Source organism: Bos mutus, chromosome 4 (assembly GCF_027580195.1).
Source record: "Bos mutus isolate GX-2022 chromosome 4, NWIPB_WYAK_1.1, whole genome shotgun sequence".
NCBI classification, from domain to species: domain Eukaryota; kingdom Metazoa; phylum Chordata; class Mammalia; order Artiodactyla; family Bovidae; genus Bos; species Bos mutus.
The window spans coordinates 106,536,651-106,557,850 of NC_091620.1; the positions used below are offsets into that span (position 1 = coordinate 106,536,651).

The following is a 21,200-nucleotide window of genomic DNA, read 5'->3' on the forward strand; positions in this document are numbered from 1 at the left end:
TCATCTACAGAGTTTTCTGTTTCAGCTTTTATATATAAAAAGGGCAGTCTAAATTAGTGAAAAAAATTAAAAGACATTTAAAATAAATAGATTCCTATGAATTCTATTTAAGAAAATGAATCCACTTATTTCCTCCAGATTTTAAATTCAGATTTCATGTTCATTCAAATACAAGCATTTAAACAGATGTCTTTTGAGCCCCTACCATGTACTGAGCATTATGATAGGTGTTCATGGTAGAAAAATGAATAGTAGCCATCCCCTGCCATGTCTTACAGTTCTGGGGTTGAAGCACTGGAATGGAAATTCAGACTTAGCCAACACTGACATAACTGTTATAATAAGAAGGTGCTGTCTGATGCAGAGTTGTAAGAGGGTAAATAGAAATTCACTAAGTAGAAGGAAGGCTATTTTAGAAAGAAGATACAGCACATCAAAATCTTGAGGCATAAACAAAACCACCTGGTCTTAGAGAACTTTAGAGGTAGTTAGAGGACAGCATGCACTCCAGAGGCCAAATGATGGGAAAAGAGGTGTTGATGCTGATACGGGCAGATCTTGGAGGGCTCTGTAAGCCATGCAGATATGTTTGACCTTGACTTTGGGAGTTATGGTGGTGCTATAATTAATCAGCTTTTTATCAGTACCTGACATCATACTTGGAAGATATTAGAAATTAAGACAATAAGGACTTCCCTGGCAGTCCAGTGGTTAAATCCAGTAGTTGCTGCTGCTGCTGCTAAGTCACTTCAGTCATGTCCGACTCTGTGTGATCCCACAGACGGCAGCCCACCAGGCTCCTCTGTCCCTGGGAGTCTCCAGGCAAGAACACTGGAGTAGGTTGCCATTAAGGCTCCACATTTTCTCTGCAGGGGACATGGGTTGGATCCTTGGTCAGGGAACTAAGATTCCACATGCCGTGTGGCATGGCCAAAATAAAAAAAGACATTAAGACAATAAAAACAATGATGACATCAAACCTTTAATGGGAATTAATTTTTTTTAATGAATGGATATAAATGCTAAAAGTGTTTCACTCTTTACTATACCTAACAAAATCAGAATTACACTGGCAATTAATGGCAAGAGAGTTCTACAGTTTTAGGCCTCAATGCCTCTAAGATCTTAAATTGGAATTAAAAAAATTTTATTATTATTATTTTTTAATTTTATTTTATTTTTAAACTTTACAATATTGTATTAGTTTTGCCCAACATCAAAATGAATCCGCCACAGGTATACCCATGCTCCTCATATTATTTTTAATTGAAGGATAATTGCTTTACAATATTGTGTTGGTTTCCTCTAGATATCAGCGTGAATGAGCCATAGGTATACCTATGTCCCTTCCCTCTTGAACTTAACTCTCCAATTCTATAAAGACTTACTGGTAGTGACCAGGGCACCAGCATCGGAACTGCTTGTGGAATTGCCAGGGGTTTGCACAGGTCATGGGTGGCATGTTTTCTACCACCAGAAATTTGTAGTAATTTTACAAATTCTCAGGAGGCTACATGCTTTGCGTTTTTCTCCAAAGTTTTAATCAGCCATGGACTGTGGATATGAACTTCCATGTTGACTGAGAGAAGGTGTTTCTTCATCTGAACTGAAGTTTGTATTAACATGACTTTTCGATGATGTCTGTCTATAAATCTGCTTTCTTAAGGCAGTGTTGATATAGAATATATGTAGATATAGGAAAGTTATTTGGAGTTATTGTCAAAATAATTTTTAAAATATGTAGTCAAGTTATAAAAGAAGTATATAAATGGAAGTCACCACATTGCTAGATTCAAAAAGAAAAACACAGTTACCTGGATAGATTCAAAGAAAGCGTTGACTAAAATTCAACACTTCTTCTTGATAAGAGAAAAGAAACTCTGAGCACACTAGGAAAGCAAGTGAGCTTCCTTAACCTAATAGGTTATATATGGAAACTAATAGCAAACATCATTTTTTTAATGGGAAAACACTAGGAGAATTCCATTTAAATTCAGGAACAAAACAAGGATAGCTCCCTTTATCACATCTATTACAGAATATTTTAGAAGTCCTAACCAGTGCAGTAAATAAAGAAATTTATAAGTGTTTGAAAGGAAGAAATGGAATAGTCAATGATATAAAGAGTCTGTAGGCTATTAAAATCTTAAGAAAGCCTGGCAGTTAGTTATAGGATTGATATAAAAAACTTGATCATATTTATTTATTAAATAAGTATTGAGAAAAATGCAAGTTTTTAAAAGATACCATTTTTAGCAATAAAATTCTAATGTACTTGGAATAAATCTAACAAAAGGTATATATGGGAAAAATTATAAAATTTTATTGATTTTAAATAGTGCCTGAATAAATAAAAAGCTATCCTATCATTCAGGGATAGGAAGACTCAAAATCATAAAAGCATTGATTTCTCCCTAATTGATCTATAGATTCAGTGCAGTTCAAATAAAAAAATCTCAATAGGTTATTTCACAAAACTTGACAACTAAAATTGTCTAGGTCTAAAATTGATAAATTAATGGCCAAGAAAAATCAAGACTTTTAAAGACTTTCCTTTTAAAGAGGAAAAAAAAAAGGGAGTAAAATTTCTTTCCTTTCCAGATATCAACATTTATTGTGAATCTGTAGTAACCAATCATAAGTTTGTATTGATACACAAATAGAGAAATTAACCAATGAGTAAAATAGGGAGCCCAGAGACAGGTCCATGTACTTAAAGAACAACAGTATATATCTAAAGAAATGGTACCACATATCACAGATTAGGGAAAAGGAAGCCTATTGGCTGAAACTCAGCCGCATGGCAAACATAAAATTAGATTCTTACTTCCCAAGAAATACAAAATTCATGTCTAGGTATATTGAAGATTTAGCACATTTTTAAGCTATTATATAAAAATGTAGATTTATCTCTGGGCTTTCTGTTTTGTTCCACTGATCTGTATTTCTGTCTTTGTGCCAGTACTGTACTGTCTTTATGACTGTAACTTTATAATATAGTCAGAAGTCAGGAAGGTTGATTCACCCAGAGATAAATCCATGCACCTATGGACACCTTACCATTGACAAAGGAGGCAAAAATATACAATGGAGAAAAGACAATCTCTTTAACAAGTGGGAAAATTGGTCAACCACCTGTAAAAGAATGAAACTAGAATACTTTCTAACACCATACATAAAAATAAACTCAAAATGGATTAAAGATCTAAATGTAAGACCAGAAACTATAAAACTCTTAGAGGAAAACATAGGTAGAACACTCTCTGACATAAATGACAGCAAGATCCTCTATGACCCACCTCCCAGAGTAATGGAAATAAAGACAAAAATAAACACATGATACAAGCTTTTGCACAATGAAAGAAACTATAAGCAAGAATAAAAGGCAGCCTTTAGAATGGGAGAAAGTAATAGTAAATGAAACAACTGACAAAGAATTACTCTCCAATATACAAGCAGCTCAATACCAGAAAAATAAACAACCCAATCAAAAAGTGGGCCAAAGAACTAAACAGATGTTTCTCCAAAGAAGACATACAGATGGCAAACAAACACATGAGATGCTGAACGTCACTCAAAACCACAATGAGGTACCATCTCACACCAGTCAGAATGGTTGCCATCAAAAAGTCTACAAACAGTAAATTCTGGAGAGGGTGTGGAGAAAAGGGAACCCCCTTACAATGTTGATAGGCGTACAAAGTGATACAGCCACTATGTAGAACAGTGTGGAGATACCTTAAAAAACTGAAAATAGAGCTGTCATATGACCCAGTAATCCCACTGCGGGGCATGGGCATACACACCGAGGAAACCAGAACTGAAACAGACACATGTTCCCAAATGTCATTGCAGCACCATTTACAATAGCCAGGACATGGAAGCCACCTGGATTTCCATTGGCAGATGAACGGATAAGAAAGCTGTGTATCAGATCAGTTGCTCAGTTGTGTCCGATTCTTTGCGAGCCCATGAATCGCAACACGCCAGGCCTCCCTGTCCATCACCAACTCCCGGAGCTCTCTCAGACTCACGTCCATCGAGTCAGTGATGCCATCCAGCCATCTCATCCTGTCGTCCCCTTCTCCTCCTGCCCCCAATCCCTCCCAGCATCAGAGTCTTTTCCAATGAGTCAGCTCTTCACATGAGGTGGCCAAAGTACTGGAGTTTCAGCTTTAGCATCATTCCTTCCAAAGAAATCCCAGGGCTGATCTCCTTTAGAATGGACTGGTTGGATCTCCTTGCAGTCTAAGGGACTCTCAAGAGTCTTCTCCAACACCACAGTTCAAAAGCATCAATTCTTTGGTGCTCAGCCTTCTTCACAGTCCAACTCTCACATCCATACATGACCACAGGAAAAACCATAGCCTTGACTAGACGAACCTTTGTTGGCAAAGTAATGTCTCTGCTTTTGAAGCTGTGTATACACAATGGAATATTACTCAGCCATTAAAAACACATTTGAGTCAGTTCTGATGAGATGGATGAAACTGGAGTCTATTATACAGAGTGAAGTAAGTCAGAAAGAGAAACACCAGTACAGTGTATTAATGCATATATATGGAATTTAGAAAGATGGTAATGATGACTCTATATGCAAGACAGCAAAAGAGACACAGATGTAAAGAATAGACTCTTGGACTATGTGGGAGAAGGCGAGGGTGGGATGATTTGAAAGAATAGCATTGAAACATGTATTACCATATGTGAAATAGATGGCCAGTGCAAGTTCGATGCATGAAGCAGGGCACTCAAAGCCAGTGCTCTGGGACAACCCAGAGGGATGAGGTGGGAGGGCTTTTCAAGATGGGGGGACACATGTATACCCGTGGCTGATTCACGTCAATGTATGGCAAAAACCACCACAATATTGTAAAATGATTAGTCTCCAATTAAAATAAATTAATTTAAGAAATGTAGAGGAGTATCTTTCTGAATTTGGGGGTAGGAAAGGATATCTTAAATAAAACCTAAATCTTTTTTACTTAAGAGAAATACTTGATCAAGTTACCATAGTAAACTTGTGAACTTCCATTCATCAAAAGAAAACTTTAAAGAAAAGACAACCCACAAACTGGAAGATGATATTTGAAATATATATAACTGACTAATAAGAAGTATGTAAAATATGAAAAAGGACACCTACAATTTCAGTAAGAAAAAGACATGAACAGACATTTTTACAAAGAGAAGACATAAATGCCATTTAAGTAAAGAAGTTTAATCACTATAAGGAGGAATAATCAGATTAAGACTGCAGTGAGAATTTCACCCTCAGTAAAGTTCTTTGGCAGTGGATGTGGGAATTGGACTAATCACTTTTACATAGCTGAATATCGTGGTACCCTATGATCTAGCCATCCCACTTCTACGTATGAACTTAAATACTTGCAGGGAATTCCCTGGCATTCCAGTGGTTAGGACTCGGTGCTTTTACTGCTGTGGCCTGGGGTTTAATCACTGATCGAGGAACTAGGATCCTGCAAGCCATGTGGTGTGACCAAAATACAAAAAAAAAAGAAATATTTGCAAATGTCCAGCACCCAAAGGCATGCACAGTCATGTTCCTTGAGCAATGTTTGCATAGAAAAACATTGGAAACCCACAAACCAACCGAGACCCAGAAGTCCATCAACAAGAGAGTAGATAAATAATTCCTGGAACTATTATTTCACATAGTGAACACTTACAGCAAGAATGAAGTTAGACTTGCCTGGCAGCAGGAATAAATGCTTTACACATAATGCTGGAAAAAATCCCACACCTCTGAAGACTAGTTTATGGTCTTTATAGAGTTCAAAAGCTATCAAAGTGAACAATGTATTTTAAACATACATGCATGTATAATAAAACTATATTTAAAACTAATGGGATGATAAACACAAAATCCAAAATGGTTTCTCTGGTGGGAGAAAGGCAAGCAGCTAGGACAGAAGAGAAACACATGTGTTGAGCCATGATTCACAGGGGTTCATTATACCCTACTACCAAAATATAAGGTTATGAATAAGTATCAAATAATATCTTTAAAAATGATGAAAACAGCATATCTTTCATCTAACACGAGTAGTGTTTTATCTGTAAATAACTCATATCCATCTATAAAAACATTTTTAGCATTTAAAAAAATTCTTTTAATAATATAGTGAAAAGATTTTGCATATCTTAAATATTTAGTCACTTACATCCATAATTTATTCAGTAGATATTTATTAAGCATCTAAAATAAACCCGCCACTGTTTTAGAAATAAGGGATCCAAAAGTGTACACATGTGCGTCTCTCTTTGCGATGAAGGGCTTCACATCATGATAAGTAGACTCTGATAGATGATATTATAGTATTTAAATATCTCATTAGAAATGACAAAAGAACTGAATTCTGTTATAGCTTTTAAAATTAAGCATTAAATATAAATCTGGATAATAAAATCCTTCCTCCTGATTTATGAAAATGTTCTTCACTCTCTTATGTCGCCTATGATTTTAAAAAACTTATTAGAATTATGAAATTTACAATAATGAGCTTTCTGATAATTATGTTAAGGCTAGCCAGAAGAATATTACAGTTAATTTGAAAACGTTTAACTTTTTCTTCCTGAGCATTAGCTTTAAGATGTTATAGCAAATAATATTTAGTATTTTTTCCATTGAGAACATGATTAAAATTTTGCAGAGTAAACTTTTAAACTCGTGAGCATTCCCAAATGTCTTTTGCTTCTTTGCAAACAATAATGCCCCATTTATTTAACGACTAGTCTTAATTTTAGTGTTTGGTTGTGAACCTCATGGATCATGTGTCCCAGCAGAGAGCAGCAAAGAAGTCACTGAATCCAAAAGAAATCTGACAGATTGTGGAGAGAGAAGTTCTTTTATCTTTGTGGAATAATACACTTTTCAGAATATGTACTTTTAAATATTGTTAAAGTTTGAGAATTTTTAATTTCCAAATTCTGATTTTTCACTGTTGTCTCAAATGATACTTCTGATGAGGGTGATATATTTAAAGCTCATCTGTGGTGCTTAAAATCTTTGATACTGGTTCTGAGTGTGCAAGGTATTTCTGTTGTCTTACTTTTTTATCTCAGTGTCAACTGTGGCTGCGATTACTGCCAGGACAATGCTGGGATGCTAAGACTATCATTTGTTTTGTTTTGTTTTTTTGAGGTACCGCAGGCCTGTCTGAGTGATTTCATATCTGTTATAAAGTTAATTATTCCTAGATTTTTGAAGCCACATCCTGCTGTTGGCCTTTGCTTTGTTTGTTGTTTGCAGTGGCTGTTTCTGAGTTGACTTTGATGTAAGTTCATTGACTCCACAAACATTTACCAATTTTTTTTGTGAAGGAATTGATTTGTGGTTTTGAGCATGTGCCATCAGACTGTGATCCCTACTGCTGTGCTCCATCGTGAGATATGATTTCCAAAGGGGTCCTGACATCTCCTGACGGTTTGGTGTGCAGTTTAGTACTAAATGCAGACAACACAGAGATACGCTTGTTTTAAAGTGCACTTTCTGGTATGATCCTTAAGTTCCATTCAAAAGTACAGAAATAGATTTTGTATGTTTTTTTTTTTCCCAAGTTTAGAATGGCTCTGGTAAGTAATTCATAATAGTTAATCCATTTACTAATGATGCATCTGCATTGCCACTGGCACTTAACAGTCTTCTATAAAAGGGTTTTTCTGATTTTAACTTGTTGTTTTAGCATGTTTAATAGACCTGACTAATTATCTATTTCCCATAATATTGCTAAAAGCTCTGATTCTTGTTGTTCAGAGAAGGAATATTTTGTAAGTATATAGACAAATAATGAAAATGGAAAGAACGACAATTTGTTTTCATTTAGCCCTTAATGAATTTCATTTTTCAAATAACATTTCACTTCTTTAATATGACTTTCTTTTTCTAATAGATAACAGCCTATAATAGGCGTACCTTTGAGACCGCAAGGCACAATTTGATAATTAATATAATGTCAGCAGAAGGTAGGTATGGGAAAATATGTTATTGATTGTTTCCTTATTTGCAACAAGTATTTCACTTATGTTTTATAGGTATATAAAATCTAGTTCAGGATTTTAAAGCTCCACATACCTACCATACCTAATGAAATAGTAAAATGTAGAAAAGAAAACAAGCAATAAAATTCATGACAAAATATCATGACTTGTTTTGGTGCTGAAAACCTCAGGATAGGGAGCCAAATATAGAAGCCACTTATTTCTCCAGGCCTTGGTTGAATCATCTGTTCAGCGGGACTAATACCATTCCTCTTGTAACTCTGAGGTAAGGAAGCGATCATTTAAGGCTCAAAATGTGCTTGACGTAAGGCTGGTCATAGAATTCATCATTGGTATGATTTTATTTTAAAACCTATCATAGCTCGTAGTCTAGTTGTGTTGATGATAAAGAAATGTTAATAGAAATAAACCATCATTTGGGTCATCATTTGGGTCACAGTCTCCTTTCTAAATAGCTAATCATTTAGCTGGAGTAATTGTTGGAGTCCATCAACAATTTAGAATTACACATGCTCAAATTGTTAAGTGATACCTTAGGATTTAGAAGGTTAGGGACACAAGAGTTACTCCGACACTTAGCATATTCTGATGCTGTTTTGGCATTCAGTTGGGAAAGACATACCCCTAAAAACTTCGTGGTTAAAATTTCTAAATCATGGGATGCTATACCAGATATCATTTATGAGGGTGATGGGAGAAGAACTGATACAATATTCCCCCCACCCCATCCCAGCACAGAAAAACAATTCTGTATCCTGAATAGGAAAATTCTTACTTCTGTTTTCTGCTGCTGCTGCTACTAAGTCGCTTCAGTCATGTCTGACTCTGTGCGACCCCATAGACGGCAGCCCACCAGGCTCCCCCATCCCTGGGATTCTCTAGGCAAGAACACTGGAGTGGGTTGCCATTTCCTTCTCCAATGCATGCAAGTGAAAAGTGAAAGTGAAGTCACTGAGTCGCGTCAGACTCTTTGCGACCCCGTGGACTGCAGCCCGCCAGGCTCCTCCATCCATGGGATTTTCCAGGCAAGAGTACTAGAATGGGGTGCCATTGCCTTCTCCGTCTGTTTTCTAGTACAACACATTTTATCAGGGCCTACTAATTTGGAATTCATAGTAATTCAGTAAAGGCTGTGTTTAAAGTTATCTTTACACTGTATGAAAGAAAGTAATTTCAATAGAAATGAAAATGTAATGCAATACATAATTGAGGAGGATGCTTGATGATTTTGAACCCCTTAACATGAGTTTTTCCTTTTGGCATTTTAGCTGTATTAATTGCAGACAACAAATGTGCTAGTTTAAAATTTAAAATGACTGTTCCTAGCTGCTCAGTTGGTAAAGAATCTGCCTGCAGTGCAGTAGATCTGGGTTCAATCCCCGGGTTGGGAAGATCCCCTGGAGAAGGAAATGGCAACCCACTCCAGTACTCTTGCCTGGGGAATTCCATGGACAGAGGAGCCGGGTAGGTTACAGTCCATGGGACTGCAAAGAGCTGGACACGACCGTGCGACTTTCACTGTTTCTTTCATATATGAGAAGAAAGTCCAAGTGCCCATTCCTTTGGCCAGGACAGAAGATTCTCTGTCCACTTTTCCACTTCCCAGGGGCTTTTGTAATTTTGTACCCAATTGTAATTGGGTACTTGCTGTCAAGCTGTCTATGTAAAATTGGAATATCCTTAATGAGAAGAATGGTTGTGACGTTCCTTTTCCTTGGGGATCTGTCAGTTTAGTTATATTACAGTGGGCCTGGACCACTAACCTCACTAGTATGTTCTCAGAGGGACTCAGAAGTCTTTTGCAAGGTATTTTGAATCCCTACAAGCAAAGAGTTGGACACGACTTAGCGACTGAACAACAACAACAAACTGAAAAATAACCTGGCCTGTGGTTTGAACTGCTTTCTTTTCAAGTCTGGTCTCAGTCTAGTTGACACAGACTGTATCCTAACAGGTGATGCTGACGTGTGGGGAGCACATTCAAGCAGATACTAGTGGAAGACTGCTGGTCAACTATAGGCTGAGAGTTGGCCTGAGGGGCCATTTATCTGAGTTAGGGTTGGGAGAGAACGAGCATCTGGGTTTAGAAAGCCTCCTCTTATAGATTATTAGATTGCATTAGATAGTAAGAGTGAGGGGAGGAGGAGAACGAAGGGACAGAGAATGAGATGGTTGGATGGCCTCACAGACTCAATGGACGTGAATTTGAGGAAACTCCAGGAGATAGAGGAGCACAGAGGAGCATGGTGTGCCTACCATTCAAAGGGTCACAAAGAGTTGGCCACGACTGGCTGAACAACAGCAGTGGCCAAACCTCTGAAAACCAGTGCACCACCAGGCAGTCATTTTTCCTTGCTCTTTTTGCTGGAATGCATGTGGTCATTAGGGTATGTGTCTGTGGGCGACCTATACGTGGGCTGTTGGCCCCCAGATAAGGTGAGGAAAAGCAGTAACGGGAGCTGAGCATCAGGATAACCATGCTCAGTTCTGTCTCCTGCTGTTTGGGAGCTGCCTCCTGCTCTGGGACGTCTAATGGGAAATGAGTCGTGTGGAATCGCACAATGTGAAGCCCAAGGAGAGTATGTAGAGTGAGTCTCTAAATCAGGTTTTAGTGCCACCACTCTGTTGGCCTCCTGTTCCCTTGGCCTCCGTGGTGTCCAAATATAGCAGGTGCGGGATTTCCCCAAAGTTAGAAAGCTCCGGTGACTCATCTCTAGGAGACTTGGCAAGAGCACTTGGCTGGGTAGCTTATACTGCCTGGAGCCACGGAAGGGTGTGGCAGCTGCCAGCCTCTTTAGGAGCCATGGAAGGTCACAGGCATTAGGGAAGGCCAGGGAGCAGCTCTCCAAGGAGGAGCCTCGATGATAAACAGGAAAAAGTTTTGCATGCTTTTTTTTGACAAGTGGATTTAAAAACACCGAATGAAGTGAATAGATGATAGAATTCTAGCCTACTCAACAAACTATACTTGGTATTATTTATAAATATTATTTATTGCCAAGAAACTGTTCTTCCTGACATTTTTCTGCATGACTGTTTCTCAGTATGGGGTGGGGGTGGGGGAAATGTAACATGATTAAGGTTCTGTTTATCTATATAAAACAGGAAACATATCTGTATAAAACAGGAAACTTATCTACATCAAAGAGAATAAACAGCATATTTTAGAAGATTACAGATGGGCTATACATCAAACAAATCTAACAAAATCATAAGCAGAATAAATTACAGTGTAGGAGAAGGGTGAAAAGCCTTCTGGGATTAGGGCTTTGAAAAACTTAATCTTTAGAGACACTACACTCCAGAAAACTCTCCTGAAAACTCTAGAGCCAGAATATCTCCTGACTTCAGCTCTGGCATCAAATGTCCTTTAATATTAAAGAGGTTTCATAATAAATGAGGTCATCGAGGTTTCAGTTATTACATAATTTTTTTATTTATTAAATAAGAATGGACAGATAGTACATGAGTTATAGTAAGTCAGAGGGGAAAAGACCCTGGCACTGGGAAAGATTGAGGGCAAGAGAAGGGGTCAACAGAGGATGAGATGGTTGGATGGCATCACTGACTCAATGGACATGAGTTTGAGTAAACTCTGGGAGTTGGCGATGGACAGGAAAGCCTGGCGTGCTGCAGTCCATGGGGTCACAGAGTTGGACACAACTGTGCCACTGAACAACAACAGCAATACATAATGTAATTATTACTGGGGACTTTAAATCTGTGGATAGTCCAGAAATTTTCACGGCAGAATCCAAATAAGTAACATGTGCATATTATTATAAGAATTGCTAAAGTTTAATATTTTCTAAGTTCTTACTGTATATTAGGAGCTCTGGTGAGCACTTTATATACACAGTCTCTTTTAGCTCAGGTAAAAATCATGTGAGGTAAGTTCATATGATCTAAAAATTAGCTTCCTCTTCTGAAAGCATGGAGAAAAATACAAGTACCTACTCGCTTTCTGATTGTGAGTATTAAATATGGTAATTCACCTGTTTCCCTTGAAAGTAGCTTTTATTATTACAGAAATATTACTAAACGAGAAGAAAGCTCTTCTTTGTCTTAATAGAACAGCCAGAGTATAGGAAATGACATTTTATAATTCAAGACTAACATTTGAGAAGCTGAAATCAATTATATTTATTTCAAGTTTCTTATATCAAGAGTCTGAATTGGACATTGGGTTGGCTTAAAATATTCTTTTTGGCATCTTTAGAGGGAAATTGTTGATGAGACGTTGAGGAGGAAAAAAGCTAGGTAAATCTCTAACAATGTGAGATATGGAATTTCAACAGAAACTTTACGATTTCTCTAGAATATCTAATTATGGAGTGATCCAAAGAATGAAATAGTTATGATTTCAAAGTACTTATTGAAAATGCAGTCAATATTTATTTTAGTTAAATGTAATGTTTTAGCATGCTCTAAAAAGATCAATAATACTGCAAATTAAAAATACGGTTTTCCATATCCTATATAAGCAACCCACAAACAAGTCCCGGTATTTTGTCATATCTTCTCTATTTGAAAGGATACTGTTCTGTGTCTCAGCTTCCTCCTCTGTTCAAATAGAAATAGCACTGCCTAGGGTTGTAATGATTAAACAACGTGAAAAAGATCTGTCAACTTTGAAACAAGACAAACACAAAATATTTTTCTCAGTTCTGGAAATGCTGCTTCTACCTGGGTACGTTGGCCGGGTGAGGAGGCTGGCAGGCCACTGGCAAGTTAGAGACAGATACGAGATTTGGCGTTTTGCCTTTTCTTTCTTTGTTTCTTTTTCCTATAATTGCAAACTGCCCTGCTGTCCCTTGGATTTGATTACATCATAGATAAAATTCTGGGTCAAATGTATGTGGTGTTTTTAGATAAGATATAGCCTCTGTTACTCCGAAAGCCTTTGAAGTCAGGAATAATATTGTTCCCCAAAGCCAGGACTGTGACACGTCAACAAATCTCAAGTTCTTTTGTTTCCCTTTCCAAAGACTCCCTCATTAAAGGTGTGCATACCCTTTTCCCACCAAAATTAGACTTCCCGTTACCCTATCAAGCAGAATTCTTCATTAAAAATATGAACGTAGAAGAAATGCTGGCCAGCGAGGTTCTTGGAGACTTCCTGGGGGCCGTGAAAAATGTGTGGCAGCCCGAGCGCTTGAACGCCATAAACATCACGTCAGCCCTCGACCGGGGCGGCCGGGTCCCACTGCCCATCAACGACATGAAGGAGGGGTAAGCGGACTTCATCTCATTGCTTTAAGTGTGGATTTTTAAATGTGGTGATATTACCAAACTTAGTGTAGATGGAAGAGGGCCTGTGGCATTTTTCTTTTTAATAAGCGGTAGGTATTGCAGAGATGTGGAAAAAAAATAGCAATTTTCTGTATTGACAAAGAGGTTACGTTAATGGTCCTTTATATCTGATGTTCCAGGTCCTTTGAAAGCTAATTGTAGATCAGGACTTGCATCATAAATTACAGTGCTAAGTCTTTTTTGTACCTTCTGTAGAGAAGCTGATTATTTAGGGCCCTGAGTTTCAAAGGAAATTGATGCCCCAGTTATCAGCTGCAGAAGGACATACAGATTGCTGTAACTTTATTCTAGGAAACTATTTCTTCGCCTTTAACATTCTTTCCACCATGTGGCGATGATTGATGGCTGGGGTGGATTTGAAACCCATTCCTAAAGCCTGGCCTTGTCACTCACAAGCTGGGTGACATTGGGCAAACTGCTGCACCCCTCTGGGCTTCAGCTTCCTCGTCTGCTCCAATGGGAACAACCTTGGGGTTGTGGTGAGGATTAAAGAGAGAATGCATTTGAAAGGGACTTGTCTATTCTCAAGTCTTACAGATGTAGAATGTGACTTACACCCTTGTAGGGGTTATAAAACACTTATACCCGAGCACAATGACAGATTGAATGCCCACATTGATGAAATTTTACTGTTTAATTTCTAATCTGCAAATTGAGGCAGATCTGCTTTTAAAAAAAAAAACAACTAAATCCTATGAAAGTACAAGATACAGAATAAATCACATTGTGCGTAACATATGCTTTTCCATCTTCTCTTTTATCCATATTCTTGGTAACGTTTATACAGAGGACATCTGGAATTAACCAGAATGTCTGGATTAATAAGAATCAAATGTAAGGGCAACTTCAAAGGAGAACTTTGTTGGAAATAAGGGAAGAAATCCCAAATAGACACAGATAAGGTAGAGTGAGTAGTCAGAAAGGGGATGGAAGCGTAAGCAATGACCTGCAAAGTCCAACTCACAAATTTCAGAATTCAGTTGTATCTCGTATGGTATAATAATGGGTTTTTGAAGTCAGTCAAGCATACCTGCAAGTGTTCGGAGAAAAACAGTTGCTTTATTTCTTGCCTGTCTGCTGGTTGGCTTTCTCTTTGAAAACAGAATTCTGGGCTTAACATTTTACTTCAGAGGTTACAACCTGGATCTTTTTCCCAGTGAGTAATTAAAGTAGAACCATAGGAGGAGATGAACAGGAGTATCTCCCACATTCTCCAAATGTGGAGTCTATTAAAGAGATGTTTGTTGATTTGGCTCTATTGAGTCTTAGCTGTGTCATGTAGGATCTGTGGTTGCCGTGCACAGGCTAGCTGTGGTGCTGGGCTCAGTAGTTGGAGTGCGTGGACTTAGTTTCTCCATGGCATATGGAATCTTGGTTCTCCCACCAGGGATCGAACCCACGTCCCCTGCATTGCAAGGTAAATTCTTAACCAGTGAACTGCCAGGGAAGTCGCTGGAGTCTTTTCAACAGTTTCTTAAAGTAATGTGTTCCACAGTGATTGTTAAAACAATGACTAAAAGATGCTGGAGGAAGCAACAGGAAAACCAGTCATTGGTAGAGTCTGCCATGGTTGTGCTTTCTTCTGGACTCACCCCTTCCCTAATCAGTAGTGTAGGCGCCACCCACAGAGGCACTTTTAGCCACCACTAGACTAAATTAAGGGCTTTCCTGGTGGCTCAGATGGTAAAGAATCTGCCTGCAACACGGGAGACCTGGGTTCGCTCCTGGGTCAGGAAGGTCCCCTGGAGGAGGGCATGGCAACCCACTTCAGCATTCTTGCCTGGAGAATCTCCTTGGACAGGGGAGTCTAGTGGGCTCCAGTCCATGCAGTCACAAAGAGTTGGACGTGACTGAGTGACTAAGCACAGCACAGAGACTAAATTGAGCTAACACCTCTCTAAACCAAACTCTGACTTAAAACAGTACTGTTCAAATGTGTCTAGCTTAAGAATTGCCAGTAGAGTTTATTAAAAATATATCTAGGTTGCTGGCCTCTGATCCCCCTAGAGATCCTGGATCTTTTGAGTCTAGGGCTGGGCCTGAGCATGTGAGTCTAAATTAAGAACAGAATTTCTTGTTGTACAAGTACTTGTTGGGAATCTAGTCATTAGCTGATGACCCCCAGCACCTGCTAGCAGGAGGCATGTGTTGTCAGTCCCGTGGCATTTATTTGGACCCTGTTGTCTCAGATCCCTTCCCAACTAGAAATGCTTTCCATGAGTTTTAATTTAATGTTAAGCTGCAACCTTTGCAAAGTATTCATATGGTAAGTCATTTAAAATAGAATTTCTATAAATTGTACCCAATGCCAACTTTATTACTCCAGTGTACCTATATGAGCACCAATGGGGTAGGATCCTACTTGAGTATAATTGCATAAGAAAAATTTGTCCCTGGAAATCATTTTGCATGTTTTTTTTGGTTGTTATGTAATGTCAAGGTAACAAAAATAGGTTTTTTTTTTTTTTTTTTTACGTATTTGCCTTAAATTTAGAATAAATTCAGTGCTTAACTCACCTCTTGTGCCTTTCTTCCTTTTTAATGGTGAATATCATGATTCTTAATTCACTTGTTGAACTTTTGGCGGGGGGCTTCCCTGGTGGCTCAGCAGTAAAGAATTCACCTGCAATGCAGGAGATGTGGGTTCAATTCCTGGTCAGGAAAATTCCCTGGAGAAGGAGATGGCAATGTACTCTGGTATTCTTGCCTGAGAAATCCCATGGACAGAGGTGCCTGGTGGGCTGCAGTCCATGTGGTCATAAAAGAATTGGATGTGACTTAGCGACTGAATAACAACATCATGATTCCTAATCCACTTATTAAACTTTTTGCCTCTGTACTTTCTTTTGAAAGTAACATGGCCTATAAATGTCATTAAAAATGAAATACTGGAAAGATCAAGGTTATGGTCAGAGATGCAAAGGAATTGCATCACTTTATTTTCTAAAATTTTATTTAAAAATATACTTCAGAAGTATTAAACACCTACTAACTGTGTTCTGCTTTATACTTTGAGTGAGTTTCAGTCCGTGATTTTAAAAAATCTCCTTAAATTATTTCCTATTCTGACGCATGGCAGCCACAATTTACTAACTGAAAAGTTTTCCACATTAGTCAAACTCGCAGCAGATGGCCAAGAGGAGCTCTCAGTAGTAGACCCTCAGAGTAAGCCTCCAGCCCTTCCACAGCCCACAGTGCATTAAATATCAGTCACCAGGAGTCCCTGCTACAGCGCCCAAGCTCCTCGTCTTTCTCAATGTGCATTTTTCCCCCCTCATTTCTGCAGACCTCACTGACAGCTTTTAAACTTCTAAATCTAACAGAAGCCAATGGTAAAGATTTCCTTCAGAGTGAATAAGCTCCTGCAAAGGAAAGCTGAACCTCCTGAAAAGATTCCCTTTCACTTTCCAGACCCATAACCCCAGGGCAACTGTGCTCTGTCTCTGGGTGTGGTCTCAGGGCTGCTTTTGCTCTTGAGTTTGAGCCAGAGACTAAGGACTCGTGGATGCATTTAGCCTGGGATAAAGCTGGTGGAAAGAGGAGCAGGTTCATATTTCAGTCTGAGCATGGCGTAGCTGCCAACTCAGGGTGAGTGATGTGGTGTAAATGGTGGTTATGAAGGGAATGATGGGGTGTGAGGATTAAAGAATATACTCACTTTTCATAAGAGATTGTCAAACCTACCACTGTTTCCTCTGGTTACCAAAGCCTGTGGATCTAGCCTCAGTCAGCAACAGAGAATCCTAGTTTATTCTCTAGACAATCTCACAGAGTGCCGCACTCTAATTAATTGTCTGCTTTTTGCCCTGTGAAGGGCTCAGAGAGAAGTTACACTTGGAGAAGAAAATGTAAGTCAGAGGCTGCCAAAGACTCATCTGATGCAAGGCCGTGGTCCGGGGCAGTCTATAGTGCTCTGCTCAGTCAGTCCCCATCGTTGGTGATTGATAAGATAGCCTTTTATTCTTAAATAATGTGCCTCCTGTATTTTTGATGCAACTATTCTTTCTTTTAGGGAATGATGATATGAGATTGGACTTTTTGAGCCTTTAATAACATAATTGGAAGCCAATATAAGCCCATTTTTATAAATATAAACATAAGTCAATTTAAAAAAATCCATGCAACTCTGTATCTATATGTCTGTAACTATATGTCTTTAATTTCTATTCTTCTAAGTTCTAGGCATAGATTTATTTTCTTTCTTCCATTGTTTAGCATTTAGTAAATACTTTTTATGGGGGAATAATGTATTACTCTCTAGGGTACAGTTATTTAAAGAATACAGTTGAAACATATACATTACCATATGTAAAATAGGTAGCCAGTGGGAATTTGCTGTCTGATGCAGGGAACTCAAAACCAGTGCTCTGTAACAACCTAGAGGGATGGGATGGGGAAGGAGGGGACATATGTACACCTATGGTTGATTCATGTTGATGTATGGCAGAAACCATCACAAGATTATAAAGTAATTATCCTCCAATTAAAAATAAAATTAAATTTAAAAAATAAAGAGTATAGTCTATGCTCACATCTCTTAGGGACCAGGAAGTAATCAGATAATTAGAAAACAGTGTTGTATGTATCGTAGTTAAGGTATTCATGGAGATGACTCCTCCCCCACTTCTGGTCGATGTCAGAGGGTTCATAGAGGAGATGAGGTTTAAAATATGAGTACAAATTAGCCATCCTAAAGGAAACCAGTCCTGAATGTTCGTTGGAAGGACTGATGCTGAAGCTGAAACTCTAATACTTTGGCCACCTGATGTGAAGAACTGACTCATTTGAAAAGACCCTGATGCTGGGAAAGATTGAAGGCGGGAGGAAAAGGGGAAGACAGAGGATGAGATGGTTGGATGGCATCCCCGACTCAATGGACATGAGTTTGGGTGAACTCTGGGAGTTGGTGATGGACAGGGAAGCCTGGTGTGCTGCAGTCCATGGGGTCGCCAAGAGTCGGACACGACTGAGTGACTAAACTGAACTGAAATGAACAAATTAGCCAGCTCAAAAAATGATAAAGGGAGAGTTTGGGCAGAGGGAGCAGCTTGAGCAAGAGCCATTAGGTGGGAAGAAGCCAGGTGGATTTGGAAAGTTGCTTTGTGTGTGCAAATGGGGGACAGGGACCCACAAATAATAATGACTAAAGAGGCAAAGACCAGACCATGTTAAGACCTCGTACTCCAGGAAGAACTGTTTGGATTTTATCTTGGGTAGCACTAGGGACCTTGCAAACAATCGTGTATGTTAACATTTTCATTTTAGCAAGTAGGCCTGCTGAGCCCCCTGCACTGCACAAGCTAAAAGAGTAGATCAAACCCAAATGCCTCCTTTCTTCAAGCAAGAAAAGCCTCCCACAAAATCCCCCAGAAAGGTCTGAGTCTTGGGTGCCAGTTGATAAGATCATTCTTCCCTTCTTCAGTAAAGAGGAGTAACAAACAGTAGTAGAAGTAGAGTCTAGAAATGACCTTTATTCTTTATTTTTTGTTCTGAATTAGATGCTTTATTTAGTTTTATGTCTTCTTTATTTTTCATCTTATTTTTAAACTGACTGATACGCACAGAACAGAGAAGTGAACAGAGGCAAGAATCAACATGCATTTTTAAGAGTTCCCAGGTAGCGTGTAACGTACCTGGACACTTTCTTCTCTAAACCATCCTCTGTCTCTTATATACATAAAATCACGAATAAAATACATTCATCATTTGGACAACTAGGTAAACAATATAATCATTGGATCTGTTTATCTGACTATTGCTGGAAAAGCAGGAGAGTTTTGACATACTTTTTTTTACCTGTAACATGGTTCTGCACTTTGTATGCGTAAAGACCATAGTAAATGGGTTTTACCTCAAGGGAAATTGAGTTGTTCAAATTGGAAGAAAAGGATTCTTCAGAGGAGCAAGGTTTATTTCGAGTACTCAATTCCTAAGATTGTGAGTCACCGTGTTTTGTTAACATTTTCTTGAGAGCCTTGTACTTGATAATACACTGCCATGCCATCTGTTTACATATATTTGAAAGTTTGAAAGCATGGCTAAGATCATAAATGTAAAGATCATCCTCATTTCTCTTCATAAAAATTTTTAATTTCTGCCTACCAAAAAGCTAGCCTGTCAAAATAGCTATAAATCAAAAACTGCATATCAAAGATCTAGGAAAAGAGCAGATTATGAAAAATATATTTTAGCATGTATAGCATGAATTATTATAATTATTACACATGGCCTCATACAAATTTATCTTTTAAAAAGCCAAGATGTTAAAACTTACTGGCTGTACAAAACAAAAAACAATAAATACCTATTTTTTAACCTACAAGTCTAATCCAATATCTACTTCTCTGGAGTAGTCTGTTTGCAGTTTTTAAATTAACTTGTTTATTTTTCCAATTTTGTTATAATTGATGATGTAACATTGGATAAGTTTAAGGTGCACAGCATGAAGATTTGGTAGAAGTATATGTTATGAAGTGATCACCACAATAACTTCAGATAACATCCATTACCTCACAGTTAGTTTTTATTTTCTTGTGATGAGAACTTGTAAGAACCACTTTCTTAGCAGCTTTCAAATATACAAATGCTTCTGTTTCTAAACCGGTATCTTTCCTGCTGCAGATAGACGCCCTGAGGACAGGGAGGGAGACTGAGTTCCAGGCGCATAGTCAGGGTGCTGCTGCTTCACGCCCTTGACTAGAACTGGGGTGTTGGCTGTGGGAAGGGACAGAGTGGACAGGTGTGTGCGAGAGCTCTTTCAGGGCAAATGTCAGAGACAGATGATAGGGAAAAGGACGGGAGTCAGTGATACTGGGGCTTGAGCATCTGCCCTTGCCAATCACTGAGAGAGAAGAAGATGGAAGGGGTGACAGGTGGAGGTGGGATAGGGTGATGATGAGCTCAGTTCGGAACATACTAACTTTGTGAAGCTGCTGGATCGTCCAAGTGGAGATGAAAGTAATTTGGCAGTGTGTGTCAACTGTCATAAAAATGTTTCCACTTCTAGGCATCTCTTTTAAGATAGTAATGTTAAAGAATATGCACAGAGATCATCTTTACAGTATTATTTATAACATCAAAACATTAGAAGCAACTTATGTGGCCAGCTCTGAAATAATTATGAATAAATTCATGTGCACTTAAAAATTATATTCCTATAAAAATGTAATTGCAAAGACTATAAAATATGGAAAAATGCTTATGAGAAAAATGCTTATGATGCATTAAGTGAAAAAGTGGGATACAAAATTATAGTTTGGAGATGATTGCAATTAGGTTAAAATATATGCACTTGAAAAGTATTCTGCAAGGTACATTGGAAAATGAAAATCATGATCTTGGTAATAGAAATTAATTGTTTTTATATCCCAAGTTTTATGTAATGTTTTTATATTGCTTTTGTAATTTAAGGGAAAAAAAAACATTTCAGAGCACCCAAAACTGATGCTTATGCCTATTTATGTTATCTTGAAGTGAATTAATTTAAAATCTTACTAATTATAAATGCAAATCAATGTTATGTTAAAGCAAGAGGACTTTTAACAATTTTTGAAATATTTAATTTCTGTATTTACAAATATATTTCACAGTTATCAAGGAAAAATATGGTCTTTGCAAGGCAGTTAATAAGAGGATAGAAATTGGCTTTATATGAAGCTTAAGAGTAACAAGTTGTTCTAAATGGAATGTATTTCTCTTTTAAAATTTTTATTGCAGAGTAGTTGATTTAGAATGTTGTGTTAGTTTCAGGTATGCAGCAAAGTGAGTCAGTTATACATATATGCATATCTGCTGTTTTTCAGATTCTTGTTCCGCATAGGTCATTACAGAGTACTGAGTGGAGTGTCCTGTTCTATGCAGTAGAT

At 38.1% G+C, this 21,200-nt stretch overlaps 1 protein-coding gene across 5 annotated transcripts in view; it reads left to right on the plus strand.

Moving 5' to 3' along the window:
• Positions 1 to 21,200, plus strand: part of SGCE (sarcoglycan epsilon) — a 71,453-nt gene that overhangs the window by 28,508 nt on the left and 21,745 nt on the right. For all 5 annotated transcript variants that reach the window (XM_070369833.1, XM_070369835.1, XM_070369832.1 and 2 more), the window contains 2 exons: positions 7,914 to 7,986; positions 13,056 to 13,254. In XM_070369833.1, the coding sequence (XP_070225934.1) occupies positions 7,914 to 7,986; positions 13,056 to 13,254 (272 nt within the window). The remainder of the gene's footprint in view (positions 1 to 7,913; positions 7,987 to 13,055; positions 13,255 to 21,200) is intronic.